Source organism: Alosa sapidissima, chromosome 17, assembly GCF_018492685.1.
Source record: "Alosa sapidissima isolate fAloSap1 chromosome 17, fAloSap1.pri, whole genome shotgun sequence".
Lineage (NCBI taxonomy): Eukaryota > Metazoa > Chordata > Actinopteri > Clupeiformes > Clupeidae > Alosa > Alosa sapidissima.
In genome coordinates this window covers 15361471-15382976 of record NC_055973.1, presented here as the reverse complement: position 1 = coordinate 15382976, position 21506 = coordinate 15361471, and the positions used below count along the sequence as shown (strand labels likewise).

The following is a 21506-nucleotide window of genomic DNA, read 5'->3' as shown; positions in this document are numbered from 1 at the left end:
TTCTCTTGCAGAGAGGCTTGCATCTTTGGGCCATTCATCCTCAAAGACTGTATTAGGCCTACCTGAAATGCTACCTTAAGCCTTGAGTCTTCTGAAGCCTGCTTCAAATATCACCAGTGACACAGAATCCACAGGCACTGAACGAAAGAATAAGAGACGGAGATTGAGAGGCATTGTTGTTTGTTAATGAGAGTAACTTTTGCCATCTTTCACAGGGTTTTATGCAAGTAGCCTATATTTTGCGATGTCCACGTTATGTTATGTAATTTGTTTTACGGTTCCGTTTTTGCCAACAGATACCCAGCCATTTGACAGTCCTCTGGACTCTTAACATGTGGGTAACTGAGCGGCCCACTGCGGTAGAAAGTTGGATTAGAATAGCGGGTCCTTTCAAAGAAACTGCTAGCCCAAGACATCTCCTCCGTCACGCCACCACCATGCTTGGTCCGTCGCCAAGCCTGTGTAATGAACGCGCCTCCCCCCCCCCCCTGCGCCTATAACTGACGCCTACATAAGGCTACGGTCGACACGGTGGTAGTTAACTCACAGTGCTGAAACAACCCGTAGCTTACGCTGTTGAAGCTACCCTCGCAATCATCCGTGGACATGTCGGCATCCAACGAATGCAGGTAAGGAGTGAAAACTGAGTGTTTCGCTACCGAACAGCAATACACATTTAAATTAAACTCTGGGCAATTCCATGAAAAGGTCATCCTTACCATGGGGGGGAAAAAGTGCACACACAAATAGAACTATTGTTAAAATGTTCATTTAGGGACCGTTCGTTATTTATAAACGGGGTCACCGGAGGAAAATAGGGGAGGGTCATGTCTTTTTATTCTTTGTTGAGGGGAGGGTCACCTAATTTTTTTTTTGTCTAGGAGGGGGGGTCACCCATCTTTTGTATTAATGAAAACAGCAAAAAAATCAAAGTGGCTTGTTTGATTGTTGATTTCTGTCGCCATATAACGTTCTCTTTCGTTCCATAGCTCTGTCAACATTGAACAATGAAAATAAGGGAGATTTCTCATGCAAAATACGGAAAACATCCGTCCCCATTAACGTTGGAAGGGTTGGAGCAACAAAGTAGCCTACTTTATTCACGCTTAACAGCCTATATCCATTTGGTCAACTTTATCCAGCCCTAAAAAAGCTAACTTTGGTTTACTTGTAGTTTACGGTGTAGCCTAGCCTAACTTTAAACAGTGTGCATGCTTATAAAGCATACTTGTGCTTCATTCATCCACACATCCAGCTCCTAACGTTTTGACAAGCATTTCTACCAATTGACCTTGTTCCTGCCCATCTCTAGCTTTGCTGTCTCCATCCCTTCTGTTTTTGTTGTTTGCAAAAAAATATACAGTAGGCCCTATTTATTGGTAACCAGCAACAAGTGCAATTTGTTAATCGCTGTCATTCTCTCTCCTGCCAACAAAAATGTGTTACGTTCCAAGTAGCAGTGCGTAATTCTGCTTCATAAAGCAGAATACAGAATACAAATACATTGGTCATATAAATAGCCAGTTTATGGTCTACAGTGTAGGCTAGAGTTGGTAAGTTATGGTAGGCCAACTTGGAGTGAATATACAGGGGGATTTCTTTGGCTCTTAGCCTGGCAGGTGCGCACGTAGACATAGCCTACGGCCGAACACTGCAAGCGCCACGTTGTTAACTTAAATAGGCCTACTGTAGGTTAACATCACTCTGAGTTCGCATTCAAGCAAGCAAATTTGAATACATTTGTTTCTCTGGAAGGGCAAGGGGTAACAACAGGACAACACAGAGACAGGCCAGAATGCAGGACTAATGTTATGAGAGTATTACAGTAATATGGGATATTCTACGGAAAAATATTAAAACGGCAAGACAGCGGGGAAAAGTTAAAATGATAGGCCTAAACCCGGAAAAAGTTGGCATGTTAGGTATTTTTCGTTCCCTGTGATTATTTGTGAAATTGTGCAAACGGTCTTTTCAAGTCATTTGAGAAGGAAGGAGTGTAGCAAGCTCCCAAATTGACGCTCGTCTGAGAAATTGAGTTTTGGATAATGTTCAGCTTTGGGAAGCCAAAGCCTAGAGGAAGGAAGCCTAGAGACGAGTCCATAGCAACAAGTTCATGTGTTGAATTTGTTATTACCCAGTGTGCTTTGTTGAATGGTCTCAATGTTTTATTTCATGTGAATACTTACTAGAGGAGTAAATTATTTCAAGTAGGTTAATGCAGTTGCAGGAAGTGTGCATTTAGTTTCCATGCTTATTGTGTTTCCACAACAATGTTAGTGAGTAAATCTACTGAAATGGCCACCATCTTGGTGAAGTGTGATGTGTAAGATCAGAAAGCAGAGGGTGAGTTTAGAACGATTGTTTAAGTCGATGTGTTTTCATAGCGCCCTATAGCGTGGGCGGAAAGTATTGATGATTGGCCAGGGAGGGTCATGTCTGTTTTGAGAAGACTGCTGGAGTGTCGTTGACAATTTTCTTGCAGGCAGGGGAGGGTCATGCAACCGTTTATAAATAACGAACGGCCCCTTAGGTCTACATTTTATTGTTTGTAACTGATCTGATTGAATTCCATGGAGAATTACACTCTTTACATCATAAATATGGTGTGCAACAAACAACAGCTTTCACATGGCAATACATATTTATAAAGGGGATAAATGGACTCAAGGTTCCAACAAATTGTTATCATTTGACAAATTCCAGATTGACAAGGGAATGGTAGAGCAATGTCTATGCTCAGTTTGCCTTAAGGGCATAGCTCCTTACATTTGTAAGGCTTTTGTTTTTAAGTCAGCAAGTTCCATATTCCATGTCACATCCATAACGTTTTATGGGAAAAGTTTATGCTACACATACAGCGTTGATGCGACAATGTCCAAAGTGTCTGTGCAAAGCTGATTTATATCAATGTAAAGTATGATTAACAAATTGTGCCCTTTCTTACTTTTAAAACCTTTAATGGTGCGTTATGGATGTGACGTTATGTTACATAATGTGAATTTACAAGACTGGAGACTTTATTACAGGGCTCTCAAGTGTTTTGAGCGTGACCGCACTCATTTCAGTCTTTTGTCACGCTCTCCTGCCACACATTGTATTTCTCACGCAGAAAATCTATTTATATATGTAATATGCCGCAGCGCCCAAAATGTAGGACTGTTAACCTAATTTTATTGTAAAGGTGTGTTTGTTATTTTATGATGCATTCAGTCAATAATCACCATGCTGTTCACTACCTAACACAGAAATCATGTACTAGCAATACTTACTTCCAGAATGCAACTATAATGACCAAATGGCAAATGTAAAACTCTCGCTCTCTGTCTTTCAGGTATAAATATGAGGAGTGCAAGGGTACAGCTGACTGGCTGCTGTCACGGATACCACAGAAGCCCACGGTAGCCATCATCTGTGGCTCGGGCCTGGGAGGGCTAGCTGACCTATTGGAGAACAGCAATATTTTTCCTTACCAGGACATCCCCAACTTCCCCAAAAGCACAGGTCAGATTACATCCCAGTCCAGTACCAACTCCAGAGAGCTTCAGTCTCGCCACACGGTCTGGGCCGATTCTGGCTCATTCAGCCTGGCCCCCTAATCATCCCCCAGTGTAATTGGCTCATTCACTCCCTCACTCTCCACCTCAAGCTGGTGTGTGGTGAGCGTTCTGGCGCATAATGGCTGCCATGCATCACCCAGGTAGGTGCTACACATTGGTGGTGGTTAGTGAGGTCCCCCTTTCCATGTGAAGCGCTTTGAGTGTTGAGAAAAGCGCTATATAAATGTAATGTGTTGTGTTCTTGGTAACATTCTGGCTGCTGTGAGCTGAGGATGTGTCTGTCCTAATGACTTCAGCACTTGTAGTACATGATAAGCTCCATTAAGAAGGGTTTATCACCTGGAATTTAGGATAGATTTTTGGGGAAATGATGTTTGAAATGATAGCAGTTATTGTGTGGACCAATTGATCACTGACTGAAAGGGATACAGGGGTAATTTGCGAAAACTTAATTTGATTCCTTAAGAGTGCATGGGCTGCCATTGGCTTGCAGTTATTCACACTTGAATGGCTTACCTTGTCTGGTACTTGTGATAACATTACACGCTAGGGCGAGAGAGGCACTGACTACCCTCTGCCTACGCTATGCACGCTTGTGGTGCCGAGGGTGCAGCTTGTATTGTCTGCACCAATACTGAAGGCTGAATCTGAAACTCTCACCCCCACCCCACCCCCTGCACTGTCATGCTTCTCCGCAGTGCAAGGACACGCAGGTCAGCTTGTCTTTGGGGAGCTGAGAGGGAAGCAGTGTGTCTGCATGCAGGGTCGCTTCCACTTCTATGAGGGTTACAACATCACCACGGTGAGTATCAGTTTCACACGACAAGCACACCATATCCTTTTCGGCACACTTTCCCATTATTGGTTTTACAATACCGTAATTCTATAAAACAGGGGTTATCTGTCTCTCTCTGAGTGTGTGTGTGTGTATGAAAGCTCAAAGTAACAAAAATTAAATAAAAAGTAAATTACAAAGTAAAATGTCATGTAAGTCAAATCACCAAGTATCAAATTTAAATCTATCAACGGTCATTAAATGTAATCTAATTTGAAGTTTAAATCAATGTCATTTGAGTTTTGAATTACGTTAACTTGAAATCAATTGAATAAGAAGTTGAATTAATTTGAAGTCATACATTACATTTACATTTCCCTGTTGTTTTCATTTTGAATGAGACTTAATATTTCAGCCTCATGCAATTCCGTGCGCCACCATTTAATTCGAATGCTTTTACTTTGTACTTTGGTGTTTAGGTTGTACTGTCACCTGTCAATCATGCTCTGTCCCCCGCCCCCCCTCCACTGAATCTGAGTCGATTTATCAGGTCTTTCGTAATAGTTTCCCGGTTTCTTTTGTTACCATAACAACGTATGCTAATCCGTACGGTAATAGCCATGAACTGTTTATTTCTAAGTGGCGAACATTTTGGATAGTTCAGAGTATCCACAGCTGACAAACCATTCCAGGTCTTCGGGGGGGATGTGTAAGCGTGGACGCCCCACTGTACCTCTCCTGTCAGCCATCAAAATGAGTTGACAAATGTTTTGAGACAGGTCTGGGATAGCCACCTCAGTGGCGGCCTCTCTAATTATCTCATTTAGTTGTGGAGGCAAATTTACTCCACTTGCTTGTGCATTTTCGATGAACGTAAGAAGCCAGTCGAGGAAACTATTACGAAAGACCTGATAAATCGACTCAGATTCAGTGGAGGGGAGGCGGGGGACAGAGCATGATTGACAGGTGACAGTACAACCTAAACACCAAAGGTCAAAGTAAAAGCGTTCGAATGAAATGGTGGCGCACAGAATTGCATGAGGCTGAAATATTAAGTCTCATTCAAAATGAAAACAACAGGGAAATGTAAATGTAATGTATGGGTCATTCCACGTCAATTCAACCAGGGCCCACGCACTTAGGTCTCAAAAAATTCTGAAAAAATTACCAGGTGTACCTATGTTACCCAGGAGACACACTGTAAAATTACTCTTATGTAAGATCAATACTTTCCAAGATACAGCCAGTTTTACAGGGGGAGGCGGGTGTCGATTTTGTTCGGCCTCTTTTTTTTGTCAAAGTTCACAAGCCCACAGCGCAAGAACTAAACCATGTAGGAGTTTGACTTTGACTTTGTAGGAGGCTCAAATTGTGCATGCTGGTACATAAATAGGAATAGTATGTAGCAAAATCGTCACGTTTGGTCTGGATAATCCTGCATGGACATAGCTGTCCCTCAAAGTTGATACAAATTTTATTGCAGTTTTTGGCTGGGCTCTGTTTAAGCCTTCAGAAGACATACTCAACATAGGCTCTTGATTTATTTTCCTTACTGAGATAAGTAGAAACACTCTCACAAAAACAATGAACAGAAAACAAATTCCTTCAGGGTCTGAACAGCAGACTTTACAAGTCTAAAAAATCATTTTGGTTCTCATTTTCAGAGCACCCAAACACCTTGTGGGAATATACAAAGATTTTTAAAATATTTTTTTCTTTATTCTCCATGATCTTTTCTTTTTTAAAACACCAATTTGACTTGTCTTATGCAAATCTTTCTTTTTCACTTTCCACCCTGAACATGGGCAAAATGCACCATTGACATCAATATGTTTTGTATAGAGCTACCACAGGTTACTCTATACAACCACAGGTGGCAGTGCGGTGACTCTACAGTATATAAAACATATTAAGCGGTTCAATGGGGCATTTTGCCCATGTTCAGGGTGGAAAATACACTGGTACATTGGGTAACATAGGTACACCTGGTAATTTTTTCAGATTTTTTTGAGACCTAAGTGCATGGGCCCTGGTTGAACTGACGTGGAATGACCCGTATGACTTCAAATTAATTTAACTTCTTATTCAATTGATTTCAAGTATAACGTAATTCAAAATTCAAATGACATTGATTTAAACTTCAAATTAGATTACATTTAATGACCGTTGATAGATTTAAATTTGATACTTGATTTGACTTACATGACATTTTACTTTGTAATTTACTTTTTATTTAATTTTTGTTACTTTGACCTTTCATATGTGTGTGATTGAAATGATTAACATACTGTACTGTACCCATTGTGAGTCCAGTCACTGACTCAGTTCGATACACAAGCTGACTTGCTTTACAAACAACAAAGGCAGATAGCCTAAATTCAATGTGTCTTGTGTTATTCTTGAGATGATACATATTTGGCAACATCATGTTGTGAAACCTGTTCTTGCATTTCTATTGGAGTGCATTCATGAATAAAATGAGACAATGAGGTATGGGCGGTGTAAAATTATGACGTGTAAGGATAGTAAACCATAGGATGAGAAGATTTCTGAATGATGATCTCTGGATGAATACTGTTATGGTGAGATATAAAAGAGAGAGTGTGAGTGTAAGAGAAGGAGCTGAGCTGAGAGAAAAGGTTTCATCTTAAAAGCAGGCACATGCAAGGTTTGGTCTCTGCTTTGGTGGGGACACATCCCCAACTCCATGTTGTCACAATACCAACATTATTGTTTCAATACCAATACTAAGTGAAGAATCTCGATTTCGATAAATATGCGATTTTCTAAAATTTGATTTGGTTTGTATGATTTGCGAGATTATTCACATCAGTGGCAATCATAGAATTTGATTGACCCTCCACACACACACACACTGGCTTAGTGTACAGTAGGCTTAGAGTATTATAAAATCAACAGAGAGCCTGTATATTGTAACCCAAAACTTAAAGACATGTCAATATAGGCTACACAGGCTATTTTGGTGCCCTAACTGGTGAAATACAGTATTAACCTAAGTATGTCATCATCTGGCCAACTATAAAGATGTAATCTGCCTGTTCCCAGGGATGGGTAGTATTTCTGAAACATGTAATATGTGTTTCAAATGCAAAATAGTATTTTGTCATTTGTATTTTATTGGGTTGAAGGAAAGGGCTCTGTATTTTGTATCAAAATACTTTATTGGTGTGTATTTTTGTATTTTAAAAATACTGCAAAATACTATATGTGAAAAACACAAAAAAAGTAGATACTACACACAGGTGTAATGAATAATTGGTAATTAGGCAACAATGGTTTATGTTTATCACAATCAGCTAATGTGAGAACAGCGGTGTTCAACAACACTTACAGCTTTTCAGTATTGCTGAAGCATCAGCTCTGGTCTGATGCACTGGTGTGAAGTGGTACGCAAGTAAAGATGAGCAAGTTTACCTAAGGACACATAAGGACACTGACAAAGGCAACCATGTCCCATTGTCTCCATGCCAATCTTTAACAAAAAAATGTCAGATATCTCAACCACAATGACATCAATAGATGGTAAGGTGTTGAGTGTGTTTGAATTCCCTTCCTTGTAGCATCCTTTTCTGCATTCCACAGAGGGGAGAAGTTCACCTTGTTTAATTAAATAACAATTCTATTTCCTTATTAGCTGCATACTTGATGTTGGAGATATTAAGGCACGTCAAGTCTCTCACATACTGGAACTTCAAGATACATAGCCGGATGATTTTCTTATTCAGTTCTGCACTGGCACTTGAATTACGAATTTCGGCACAGATACACAATTATGATTTTGGCCTATTGATTATAATGTGTTTAATTGAAAGCTCTGTCAGTCATTTGGATAAGCATCAGCTAGATGACTAAATGTAAATGTAATTGCATTGTAATGTGCGTTACTGAAGTTTGTACCGAGTAAAATATTACCCAATTTTTTTTTGTAATGCCTTACATTGCCGCGTTACAGCAAAAAGCAATATATTACAGTAATTACATTACTTTTGTAACTCGTTACTCCCAACCCTGGCTATAGCCTATGCGACTGTCCGTGCGGCACACCCATATTCAACATGACTCCTAACTTTGGTTGAAAGATTACAGAAGCTAGGTTTAGCTGTGACATATCCTGGGTAATCCTAACAACTAATTTTATTTTACACAGTAAAATCCGAATTTGAAAGCCTGGACACCAGTTGCCAGTTCGTATAGCTAGGTTGCCTACTTAGACTCTGCATAATGAAAAAGCTTTGTCCCCTTTCTTCTTCTTGGGTGGCATAGCTGATCTACAAACCACAAAAAGGGGCAAACATGTACATGCTGAAGGGCAAAGGGAATATCAAAATGTTTCACTTTGGCCTTTTATGGGGTATGTATTGGCAGACAGGTAACTTACCGTTGTCGTTGACACGCCTGCTCGCTTGACTGCCAGTTCAAAGTAGCCTGTGCATTGGCATTCTCATGCGTATAGAGTGCGTGTCAGATAACCCTTCCCCCTCGTTTTTTCAGCCAATCAAATGACGTTTCTTGTACTGTTGTGCTGGCTGTCGGAATGATCAGCAGCACAAATAAGTTCGCTAAATTATTGGAGGGACAATTTTGTCATCTTAAAATTTTGATTCGGACTAGTCCTTAGCATCCCACCCTAAATCTACGCCCATGGGCACATGACATTAGGTATTTTATTCACTGCTGTTATCTTGTCATTGCCATTTTTTCCATAATGCTGTAGTTTCTTGGGTAATACTTGTCAAGACTCGACATGAAATTGAAGCTATAATGCATTTCCATGCAGTTATGGTGGCTGACTTTTTGCCAGAGTGCACAGGCTGTGACTGAACTATCGAGTCTCTTAACACAGAGACATTGCTGCTGTTGAGACTTTCAGCCAGTAGAAAATGTAGAGAAGGGTGTTAAGTGTTTGAAATGCAACACAGACAGTCTGCTTACATTAAATAAAGTGTATGCTATGGTTAATGAGGATATCTGGGCCATTTACCTGAGGACAGTTACTGAGTAGTGTCATTATAAACTAGATGTACCGCATAGCGGTACAAAATATGACCGCCACCACATCTAACCAGTGGTGCAAATAACTGACATGTCCAAATGGGCCTTGATGAAATGCGTCGCTAGACTGTTCATACCAGACATGTGGACTCGAGTCACATGACTTGGACTCGAGTCAGACTTTAATGACTTCAGACTTGACTTGATAAAATTCGGCATGACTTGCGACTCGACTTGGACTTGAATACTATTCACTCGAGACTTGACTCGGACTTTGCCTCTTTGACTTGTGACGACTTGACATGTCTCGAGTCAAAAACTACATTTCCTGATCGTGGACCAGTCACCCCAGAGATGTTTTCCCTCCGCGACTAAAAAAAAAAAAAAAAATAGCGGAGACAAGCGGCCAGTCCAGAGCACAGTTCAGTGCTGCCGCTACCCCCACATGCGTTACGCACCGTGTGTAGGGCACCAAGAGACAGAGAAACGACCAACATTTAGCTAATAACTAATAGCTTTACTGCAAACTGATTTGCACTCTTGTTAGAGAACGTTTACAATGTCAAAATGCACCAACAGCATGTTACATAAAGATGATACTTTTCGAGTCCTCTCCATTAAGATCCAACTTGAACTTATGCTAGCCTACTCCATTTAATTGAGAACCCCATCTAAGCACGCACGAGAGGGAGAGAAAACGAGTGGCAGGTTCCAGCTGGCTTGTCATTGTTGATGACGATTGATATTTTCTTTTAAATATAAGAAACGTATAAAAGGAAATCATGAAGGCAACAAATACGAGATTAGGGGAAATTGCGGATTTATCCGGTTCTCACTACTGTTATAAACTATGAGATCCAGGTCACTATGACATAGGCTGCACTCACTGTGATTTGGAAAGTGGACAAGAATATGAAGAGTTGTCTTTGCCTTTGTTTAATGGAAATGGTGAGTCTTGAAGTAGGCCTATTCAATAATTTGTTTACATGAAGCACATTGATATGCCGATTGAAACGCATTCCACTCAGCTAGCTAGGTGGCTACTGGCTACCAGGCTCATAATTCACATTTAATTGCAAACAGAAAATGTCAAGCAAGCATCATGTCATACATGCATCTATTTCCAAAGGAATGAAAGCTGTTTGTGCCAACTTAATATAATGCTTATCATTGTTAATATTGTGCTATTCATGTGGCACAAACAATGTTTGAGTTTGTGGACTAGCCATAGGAATGGAGCTGGTAAAAAAGATCATTATGAGAATGTGTGGACAGTGGCACACAATGGGCTTAAAGTGACAGTGCACCATTTACAAATGAGATAAACAGCATCACATGTGTAGTATTTCTTAAGAAATGAATACTTTAATACAAAATTACTGTGTCATTTATCTTTTAAATAATATAAAAGTGTTGACCTTGGCTTCCCTTATGAGTCGCCACTGGCAGACAGCCTAATAAATTGTTTGCAGGCAAATCTGTGGCCTAGCGCAGTGAAATGCCATCAGTCAAATTATTACTCATCCTTACAGTGGGCTCCGAAATGTGGAAAAACAATATTTTTATTTGTCATGTAGCTATCCGTTTTGTACAGATTACTCAGGTATGCACATGTGTATATTGTATGCGCATGCATATATCGTAAAAGATTTCAAGACAGAAACATTGAACATATTTTAATCTGTATTTATAAAAAAAAAAATCTGTGGATTAGATGGAAGTGTTAAAATTATGATCGATAGTCTAATAATGCCATTATTAAGTGAAGAGTACCTGATGACTTGTTCAGGACTTGAAAAAGATTGGGACTTGGACTTGGACTCGACTTGGCTTTGATGAGACTTGGACTTGGACTCGACTTGCCCTTCTCTGTATTTACTTGGGACTTGACTTGGACTTGAGTGCTAAGACTTGGGACTTACTTGTGACTTGCCAAACAGTGACTTGGTCCCACCTCTGGTTCATACACATTTTAACGGGCCAAAGTTGAAGAGCTGTTGTCCGTTATTGTTCGTGCAAATATAGGCTGATTCATGTTCCCTTGCATTGTGTAACTGAGGTCCATGGCTAGTCTGGCTTTCACCAGACCAAGCTCAATCTTTTAAGAAATCAAAAAATAAATAGCGGGCAGATCAGGCTGGGTTCACCCAGCCTAGTCCATCGGCACCCGATATTGTTTAATTTTCCGATTGAGATATCCACGCTCTGGCTATTCTAAATGCAAAAATGCATCAGGGAGTTATGACAAAACTGTAACTAACAAACTAGATCCTAATAGAAAGCTGTTAGCTTCCCTAAGCTACAGGTAGGCTTATAAGGTAGGCCTATTTACAACATAAATTGTCAATAGGCTATGCTGGCGACACAAATAAAATCTCTTTTGGAAACCAATGGCTTACGCCTTACAGTATCAAGCGGACCTAAACTGCCATATCGTGGCAAAAAGTTGTAATAAAATTCACGCAGCTCCATGAGTCAAGGAAAGCGCAAATGAAGTAGCCACTTCTAAATGGGACCCACTACACAGTAGCTTAAGGTGTGTTGCTAAAGCAGCCATAATGAAATGAAGGTGTCATTGTTTGGATACTTCACACACACGTGCTTTTTAATTTCACAGACTACAACTACCAAGCTGGAATCAAAGCACATCGATTCCCCTCTCACACCCTGCACGCACTTAAAACAAAATAAACAGGCGTCTCAGTCTCACGCATGTATAGGCAAAACTGTATCAGACAGTTGTAACGTTGGTAAATCTTCCATTGCACAGAATGATTTTTGTAGCACGTGCAACAAATGACAGTCGAAAGATACAATTACAGTGCTGCTATCAATTTGCTTGGTATAACCGCATTTATAGTTTTCTACAAATGCAATCAATCAAATTGGCCTCCATCACTCAACCAACGCTAACAGTAACATTACCTAGGTCCTTATTGATATTATAAGATTAACGTACCTGCAGTAAAAACCAAGCATGTCCGATAAACATCCTCAGATTTATTTCGGCTTCAAGAAGAAATGGGAATTACATTTCATGTGAACATCGTCCTATCCTTATTAGACGTTCTCTGCGGTAAACTACAGTCCTTGTAGGAAGCGTCCATTGTTTTTCCAACCCATTTTTAACTTCCAACAAAATTACGTCTCACTGCAACGATGCGCCATCTAGTGGACAAACGACTACTTATCGGCAATACTGGAAATGCAGCCATGATGATGATGATGATGATGATGAATATTTATTTTGGCTTTCTTTTAATCCTACTGAATTTGTAATTATGTATCGGCCGTTCTAATACCGATATTATGTGGGTGCCTGTGTGTGTGTGTGCATGTGTATATGTGTGCACCGCCATCTACAGGCCAATGAGTGTAGTCACTAAATGTACACATAACCTAATTTTTTTTAGACCCCCCCATGGATGAAATTCTACGAAACTTGGCATACCCCCAGAGAATGCCAGGTCAATCATACACATAAAATTTGGTGCAGTTCTGAACATCTTAACTGAAGATAGGGGCGATTAAAGCAGAATAATATTGCATTTTCATTTTTTACCGGGGGGGTGCAAATCACCTAATGAGTGATTATGGGCCAGGTTGATGTGGGCCCTTGAGACCAACATACCATAAAAGATTCTTCATCCTCAGTGCCACGGTTCAGGTAGTTATTTAGGAAAAACTGTTTTTTTTGCAGTTTGGTGAAATAGAGAAATCAATCATGTGTGTATAGTCCTATTTAGTTCCTTGATGCATCTCAAATGAAAGGAAAATTAATCCCTCTGATGTGCACCATTTCTCCTATTACATATGAAATGTAATGTTCTCAACATTTTCTATCAAGAGATATTACCCACAGTATCTTCATACTCCACAGGAATTTAGTATGAAATTGAACATTATGCATTAAAGCATTGGCAAAAATAAATGAACCATTATCACAAATAGTACTTTTATGTTTTGCTTAGGAAGATTGCACTTTTAAAGCTCTTCCCTTACCTTTCATCTCTGTCATCAGGTGACCTACCCAGTGCGAGTGTTCTTCCTGTTGGGGGTGAAGATTCTAATTGTGACCAATGCTGCTGGTGGGCTGAACCCTGAGTTCAGTGTGGGGGACATTATGATGATTAAAGATCACATAAACATGCCCGGGTTTGCAGGCCAGAACCCACTATGTGGACCCAATGATGAGCGGTATGTCATTTGCCAGATTGCATACATAGACATGTACTGTATTATACATATGCAGTGAATATACATGTATGTACAAATACATATACAATATACACACAATTTCTCATAAAATATGGATAATTGTTAAGCATTTGAAATCCCACTGTAGCACTGTATGGCCGGTTCCTGTTTCCATATGAGAGACATTTCTGTTCCCTGGTCAGTAAGGACACTGCTACAGTCCCATGCACTAATGCGACCTGGTAGCCTCCCTCCCTCTGTGGGCTGCCGTCTGACAGGGCTCTGCTGCTCCATGTGCCTCCTGTTTCTTGTTTCAGCTTCGGCAAGCGCTTCCCCTGCATGTCCGACGCGTACGACAAGGACCTCGCCCACCTGGCGCAGGAGGCGGCCAAGGAGCAGGGCTGCACCTCCTACATCCGGCACGGTGTCTACTGCATGGTGACGGGGCCCACCTACGAGACCATCGCAGAGTGCCGGGTGCTGCAGATGCTGGGCGCCGACGCCGTGGGTAAGAGGAGGCCAGCATTAAGTGGACAGTTTAAGAGGTTTTCAGAAATGTCAGAGGTGCAAATAGAAGCGAACATTTGCGACGAACATGTTTTCTCTAAACAGATCATTTGAACGATTTTGTGTAAAATTTCCAATTCAGAGTTAACCCTCTATCCAACTGCCTGCATGTTTGTGAAGAACTACCTCCTCAAACTGTTTGCAAGTGTTCATGGAAAAATCAAGGCAAACAGAAAAATTGCAAATATTCGCAAATGTTCACCTATGTTTGAAATTTTGAATGCACCTCCAGTGTCCCAGCCAGCACACAAACAGAGGTGTTTGTGACCAGCTGAAACATACCCAGAGGTTAATTATATTGCTGGTTAGTTCAATTTGCTGCTAAGCTGATTAAGACAGCAGCTGAGTTTTGAATAGGTCTGGTTGTGATCTGCTAGATTGAGGGCAATTCTGAAAAACTGGCAAAGATGCAATTGATTCGTTTTGTCGTATTTTGTCCCCTTGTCTCTTGGCAACATGTGGAAGCAGTGACATCTAACAGCTTTGGTATTTAATTTCAAAGCGTTTCTGATAGATTTACACTAGGAGTCCTCTGTAAGTGAACTAACCAGCAGGTTATCCGGAGTCAACAGCACACTGTGCATTAAATGCGGATGTGGATGATGTCAAACCTGATCTTTGACTTTTGCATGTGCCTTAGGAATGAGCACTGTCCCGGAGGTGGTGGTGGCTCGCCACTGCGGCCTACGCGTCTTTGGCCTGTCGCTCATCACAAACAAAGTCGTCACCGACTACGACAGCAAGGAGCGGGCCAACCACGAGGAGGTCCTAGAGACCACCCGTATGCGCACTAAGGACCTTCAAACGCTGGTCAGCCACTTAGTGGGGAAACTGTAGCCCTCCTGGAATCAGTCAATCACTTCTTAGTTCACCATGAATGAATGAATGTATGTAATAATATAATGTGGTAGAAATTGACAATTTGATATAGAACGTTATCTATAAAAAGAAGAGTTGCACTAGGCATTGGTAATTAATATGGCTTTACTTAATTTTTGTGATGGCTAATGATAATCTATTTAATGGGCAGAACTAAATGTTCCACTACTGTGCACAGCCTGACGTGACGATGCTAGCACGTTAGCAGCGATTAGCTAACTATGCTAACGTTAGTTATCTACAAGTCTCCTCCAAGTGACAATCATATTATACACAATGCTGGCAATGCTGAGAACAATTAGCATCCTCGTTTATCTTACTTACATTGAGTTGACTGTGTGGCTTAATCCACAGATGTGGTGAAGCACTGTTTCGTTATGGTTTGCTAAGGAGTAACCCATTGCTTAAAATAGTGGAGAGCTGGGATGAGAACATTGTGTCAAATCTTCCCATTGTATCGCGGAGTGATTTATTATTAGCTGTGCAAAGTCTGAGTTGAAATGTCCAGGGAAATTCCAACTCATGGAATGTCTCTCGGCCAATCAGAAACAAATAAATAGTTCCATAGAACCCAATTGTTGTATAAAGTGTATTATACAGTCTCTGCTCTGTTTCTATGGAAGTTCCAAAAATCAACGTTGTTCTATTAAGTGTCGTTAAACAATTAAATAGCATTCAACAGGTTGAAGCGGAGCTTTGATCCGAACGTTATCGATTAGTTTCAGTTTTTCTCGCGCAGACGCCTGCATTGAATGAACGCTTATACCACCACTTTATTGTATGGCTCTGTATTGTATGAGCAATCATGAGGCAATATATATATTTTTTTCAATCTTTATAATGGATTAGAATATATTGTTTGGATGCGGTGATCGTTTATTTAAAAAAAAAAAAAAAAAAAACGAAATACGATACGGGGATGACGAGGCCCCCTGGTGGCCGAGGCCCCAGGCAATTGCCTGACCATGCCTAATGGCAGGTCCGCCCCTATGGGAGGCCAAACAATTCAAAAGCTTAAGCAAAAAAGGACACCACCCATCCAGCTGGACGGAGCTAGCGACCCAATTGGGCAGCGCGGCGCTATCCGTTCGAACCATGGAGGTATAATATATAACTGGAGAGAGTGACTAAGTCCCGCCCTCCATACAAATGAATGGTGGAGGCTAGGCTAGTAAAAATCCGGCCAATTCATAGTCAACGCCATCTTGAACACTGGGGTTCGGATCCAGCGCCAGTCGTCTCTGACCATGCGCCAAGTTACAAAGCTGGAAATGACGCATGGACCAACGTCGATTTTTATTGGATATTCTGTAAAAAGAGAGTCGTCCTCCAGTAAGAGGGTGGCGATAATGCACATAAAGTCCTTGCCTCATAACAAGAAGAAGAAAAAGTTGCTCGGGAACGCGCATGGAGTCCGAGTGAAGTCGCCCCGAAGCGCAACTTAATTTCATTGGATAACAGCGGCTCTAACTAAGAGCGGTCTGCCTGCTGTCCTGCTGCAAATATGCATTCGAACATGACGTGAAATATCCGTAGTCGAACTATAAATAAACTATTCGGTTTTTAGTGCAAAGTGTAGCGCATTTTTACAGTCTATGATTGGTTTGTTTTTTTATTTTATTGTTTGCCATCTCAGCGGGTGCTCTAAACGTATTCTAGCGTTGGCCCATGACCAAATCAAGCCAATAATAGCCAGTAGCCACAATAATGACTGGAGCCAGAGCCCTCAATAGCCACCCTGTTTTGAAAATAATATTGAAGATATTCAATATTATTGAAGATAGTATTGAAGATAACGCACAGAACGGTCAGCCTGAGCAGACAATTATGTCCCCAACTCATCTAAAATGTGGTGTCTTTACTTAGAGTTGTACACCGCAGATGGTGAAGTAACCGTTAAAGAGAATGTTGTCTGCGGACTCAGCAAAAAAACAGTTTACTTGCGCATCCACAACATCCAATCTTCGCGCTCACCTGTGGAGTTACCATCCAAATGAGGCAGCGGTGTCAGAGGCACAGTAGACGGCCAGAGCATCGCCAGGCGTCCAACACCGTATGATGGCATACTTTCCGTAAATCCTAAATTATGTCCGGCGTCTGCTATTTACTTAGGCTGCGCAAAGCACAGGTATTTATTTGAGGTAGGCTTATTCGAGGCAGACCTTTTCTACGTTATTGTGAGACATGCGTTTTGTTTGGAGCGGCATACCAGGCTATCAAACGCAGACGATTTTCGGTTTTGGTATGAGATTTAATTTACTTTTTGACTTTTATTATATAGTTAAATGTTGAGACTGATGGGCATTTAGATCTAGAGGATATTTGATGATCACTGTAAAGTTTCGTGTAGTTGAAAAAGTGTTGGAATTTCCAGCTGTTTATTGCGAGACAAGGCCTTTCCTTCATTCATTGAACGTGCGCTGTGCTCTAATGGAAACCTTATTGCATAGCGAAGTAGCCTAAATTGAGTTTTTTTTAATTATGCATGGTTCACTTTTTATTAAATTCGTAGGCTGGAATGCCTCGCGGCAATAATTGTGTTTAAATGTAGTAGCCTAGTGCTTCAGCCTCTGGCAAGCTCCAAAGGGGGCGGCTATAGGTTGAGAGCAACGTGTTGGAGACCCATGGTGTAACGAGACAAGGTCTTTATGCCGCTGTTGTGTAATTTATTGTCTGTAATCATGTTTAGGCTATGTTTGTTCGGGACAAACAACAACGAAACAAGATCAATACAATTTTCTTTATTTGTCATATGATGGCGAAACAACCACAATATGCACGTCTTCTCATAGGCTCCTCAAGAAATACGCACTGAATAACTTTTGGCTGTAGCCGCCGGATAGGTACCCGCCCACCAACATGTACGCGCATGAGAGCTCGTGCCCAACACGGATTTTCATGCATGGAGCTGGTTCCAAATGCTCCATGCAGCGCCATATTTGAAAATGGCGTATGCTAACATGCCGAAGCTAATCTGCACGCTCTTGACCCCCTGGTTCGAACTAAGTTTATGCAAAACAGGACACCACCCATCTAGCTGAACATAGCAAGAGATCCAACTGGGCGGCGTAGCGCTATCCATATTGGAACGTTTGACCATAGCGAGAGATCCAACTGGGTGGCACGGCGCTATCCACAATGGAACGTTTGGGCGGCGCGGCGCTATCCACATTGGAATGTTTGAACATAACGAGAGATCCAACTGGGCTGCGCGGCGCTATCCATATTGGAACGTTTGAAATGAATTAATAAAAAAAGATTACAAAATCTTTTCTAAAACGGCTACTATACACATATAGTAAAATGTCATACGAAATAAAGTTACAATAACGACAAATTGAATGGTTTATTCATAGATAATCATTCATTCACCATATTCACACGGCGGCCATCTTGTTTTGACGTCATGCTCAGGGTGGGAAGTTCGAGTTCTGTACAGTTGTGTATGGATGTTGTGGATTGTATCAGTCACGAATATGTCTGCTGTGTGCCTGGGTGTAATTCCTACTACAAAAGACGGGAAAAAGACAAAACACATTCGTTCCACCGGTTCCTGACAGACACCAGATTGAAGAGAGAGTGGATTTCAAAAATTAGAAGAGACATCGGTACATTTTTCCAGGTAAGTGCATAATGATCTAGCTAGCCAACCGGTTAGCTTAACCTCAGGCTAATGTTAGTTATAAAGATAGCCATTGTGTAACGTTATCATGCTACTTGTTAGATCAAACGCAAACATGATGTTTTATTTATGTATGGTAACGTTACGATGATGCCTTGATAGAAATGCCACGTCTCAAGCAGTAAGCTTGTCTTTGCTGACAGGGAAAGCCCTGGTCACTGTGTATGTAGGCTAACTGCAGCTAACGGGCAGGCTGTTTGTTGTTCGTGGAGATTAACGTTACGTCCAACACAAGTTTGTGTCAAACATTTCACTGAGCAGTGTTTTGTGCACCATGATGAGGCTGGAAAAACGTGCCTCCTGTCAGGAAGTGTCCTGTTCGCTTGGACAAAAACGACTCATAAAAGACCAATGCGAATTAGAGGGAGAGAGGTCAGTTAGTGAAAATTGTTTCACACGTCTCCTAATGTCATGTTTAGCCTAGGTCTGTTACAAAAAGTTGATTCATTCAGTTTGCAAGAACTAATGTTTTATTATTACATACACAGCAATGAACCTGCTGGAGAGACAGAAGATGCAAGTGTAGACCTGGCTGGAGTTGACACTGGGTAAGACATGTATAATGTATATTGCCTATGTCCATCTTGCAAAATATCACACAGCTGCTGCATAAGACATAGGCTATGTGTAGCAGCAGGGTATAACATGTAATCTCCATTAATGAAACAAATTCACTGTAGTAGGTTACATGGTATACTATACAACTTAAGTGATACACATGCAGTTGGAACTGAACGTTTTTGATTCGTCATTGTCTCCTATAGTGCAGACCAAGTTGTTAAGCCAGCACCCCACTCTGACCATGACTATGCTGAACTCTCGGTCACTGGAAGAGCAGCTAGAAGCAGCACGGAAGGAGATCGCCCACCTTACGCAGGAGAATACCATCCTCAAGGCATCCTGTTTCAACTTGCAGCAAAAATGATTCATAGTTCTTGACATTCTACACTGGATTTCGGGTGAATAATTATGAAACATGAAGTCTTTTTCTACAGTGTTGTTACTATAGTACTTTCTACAGTATTAGCAATACTTTGTACACAAAAAAACTCATACAGCAATTTATTTTCCTTGTGCATTAACATTGTGCTGATCTCTGTATTGTACAGTAAAAATAAAAAGGCGTCGATTTTCTATTTTCTTCTATTCTATACTTGTTATATTATATTTTTTATAGGACTGCGAGACACAGATCATTGTTCTTGTCCCTTCAGCCAACGGCAGAGGGCATGTTTTTTGCATCTTTTAGGCATGGAGTTATGTCAGTCATGACATTTCACATTCTTAACTGGAAATTAAATAAACTGAATAGATTCTAAAGCAACACAATGTAGTTATTTTACTTGTAATGCATTTAAACTTTGGCTTTACAAATGTTGATGCTACATTAGCTTACAACATGGACATCAATAAGGTGAATACAGTAGCTACAGATGAAGAAATACATTTTTAATGATAGTTTATGTACATAACAATGGGGCACTTAATAAGACAGCATCAAAGTGCACTCTCTCCAGATAGTAATCCTCCTGGCACATTACAAAAAAAAATAAACCATTTTGCTCCTGTAAGAGCCATCTGTCCCATGACTTGTGAGTGATATTCATGGCCATGCTTGAAGGAAAAGGTTCTATCCACTGTTCTCAGGTATGAGCAGTTTGACCAGAGAGGGTTAAAGCGGAGCTAGTAATCAAGGATCTTTGGTTTGACTCTCTTGGTTTGGGCATTTGATTTCAAGTAGGCCATGGCCATAATCTTTTTTTACTCAACTGTGACAGGTCTTGTTGGATTTGACCTTGTTAATTTTTTTAAGAGTGACAGGTTTGGGCCCTAGGCCTAATTCTCAAGAAGGGATGTGGGTAGATGACAAATAGCAGAATTCAGACTGTCCATGTGTCACACACTTATAAAAAATGGCAATTGTTAAGAATTGATATGGAAATGTTGTAGGTCTGGTAGGTTCAAGTTCTGTCATATTAAATTTATTGGATTTGTATTTCACTTTTGACTTAAAATAATCATCCAAACATAAAAAATGTCATATGGTGTGACTGTCCACCATGTGTGCGAACTTCCTAAAAAGAGTGTATATCCATAAAAATTACTTTAAAGTTTTACCATGCATATAAAATAATTGGATGTTTTTTACAACCACAGAAAGTTTTGATGTTTATGCATGCTGTCCAACTAAGTTATAATCAAATATATTTTGTCCATAAAATGGTTGTCATATGGCGTGACACTATATTGTATATTTTGACCGGGCATTCATTTGGACATTATTATTGGGAAGAGGACCCTGCTTAATCAGGAAGTAACAATAGAATGTCAGGAGTAATTGGCATGGTCAAGAGAGGAGTTCTGCTTTTTGGATTTTTATATAAAAAGCTTTGAATTGGACATCATCAATCGTGGCCAAATTTTAGTGTCTTATGGTGTGACATCATTTGCCTAAAAAGCAGCTATTTTCCACAAATATTCTTCATGAATTCTTAAAAAGCACTGCTGCCATGTGGTCAGTTGCATGCTAAATAATAGTTAGCTGTATTTAACTGTCTAGAAAATTAGCTTAACTGTCAAAATGTCATATAGTGTGACGCTGCATCATATGGTGTGACAGCTTTTTTCAAGTCACACTATATGACATTTCTGTCACACCCTATGACCAAATTGCATTTTTACATAAAAGTTCTTGTAAAAACATGTTTTAAATTCAGATATTATATGTTTTTTGTTAAATCTGTGATAATTGGGAAAAAAAATGTATCTGTACAATTAATATTTCTCATACTTTTTTTCTTTTATGTTACCATGCCATGTAAGTTTAAAAAATAAA

The 21506-nt window shown here is 40.4% G+C and overlaps 1 protein-coding gene and 1 long non-coding RNA gene across 2 annotated transcripts; both read left to right on the top strand.

Moving 5' to 3' along the window:
* The first annotated feature begins 605 nt into the window (after positions 1–605).
* Positions 606–15011, top strand: LOC121688195 (purine nucleoside phosphorylase-like). Its single transcript, XM_042067642.1, has 6 exons — positions 606–629; positions 3332–3501; positions 4256–4359; positions 13367–13542; positions 13860–14050; positions 14750–15011. The coding sequence occupies exons 1-6, from the start codon at positions 607–609 to the stop codon at positions 14944–14946; spliced, it is 861 nt and encodes a 286-aa protein (XP_041923576.1). The 5' UTR covers position 606; the 3' UTR covers positions 14947–15011.
* A 3333-nt stretch (positions 15012–18344) lies between these two features.
* Positions 18345–19792, top strand: LOC121688209. The gene is made up of 3 exons (XR_006024525.1): positions 18345–18610; positions 19159–19218; positions 19435–19792. It is a non-coding gene; the product is annotated as an uncharacterized LOC121688209 (long non-coding RNA).
* The last annotated feature ends 1714 nt before the right edge of the window (positions 19793–21506 follow it).

What these genes read in the sequence shown, in the direction of transcription:
- LOC121688195 (XM_042067642.1), top strand. Translation starts at nt 607, where the DNA reads ATGTCGGCATCCAACGAATGCAG. An exon ending in CAACTTCCCCAAAAGCACAG is followed by an intron (nt 3,502 to 4,255) that starts GTCAGATTACAT and finishes GCTTCTCCGCAG; the next exon opens with TGCAAGGACACGCAGGTCAG. An exon ending in AGGGTTACAACATCACCACG is followed by an intron (nt 4,360 to 13,366) that starts GTGAGTATCAGT and finishes CTCTGTCATCAG; the next exon opens with GTGACCTACCCAGTGCGAGT.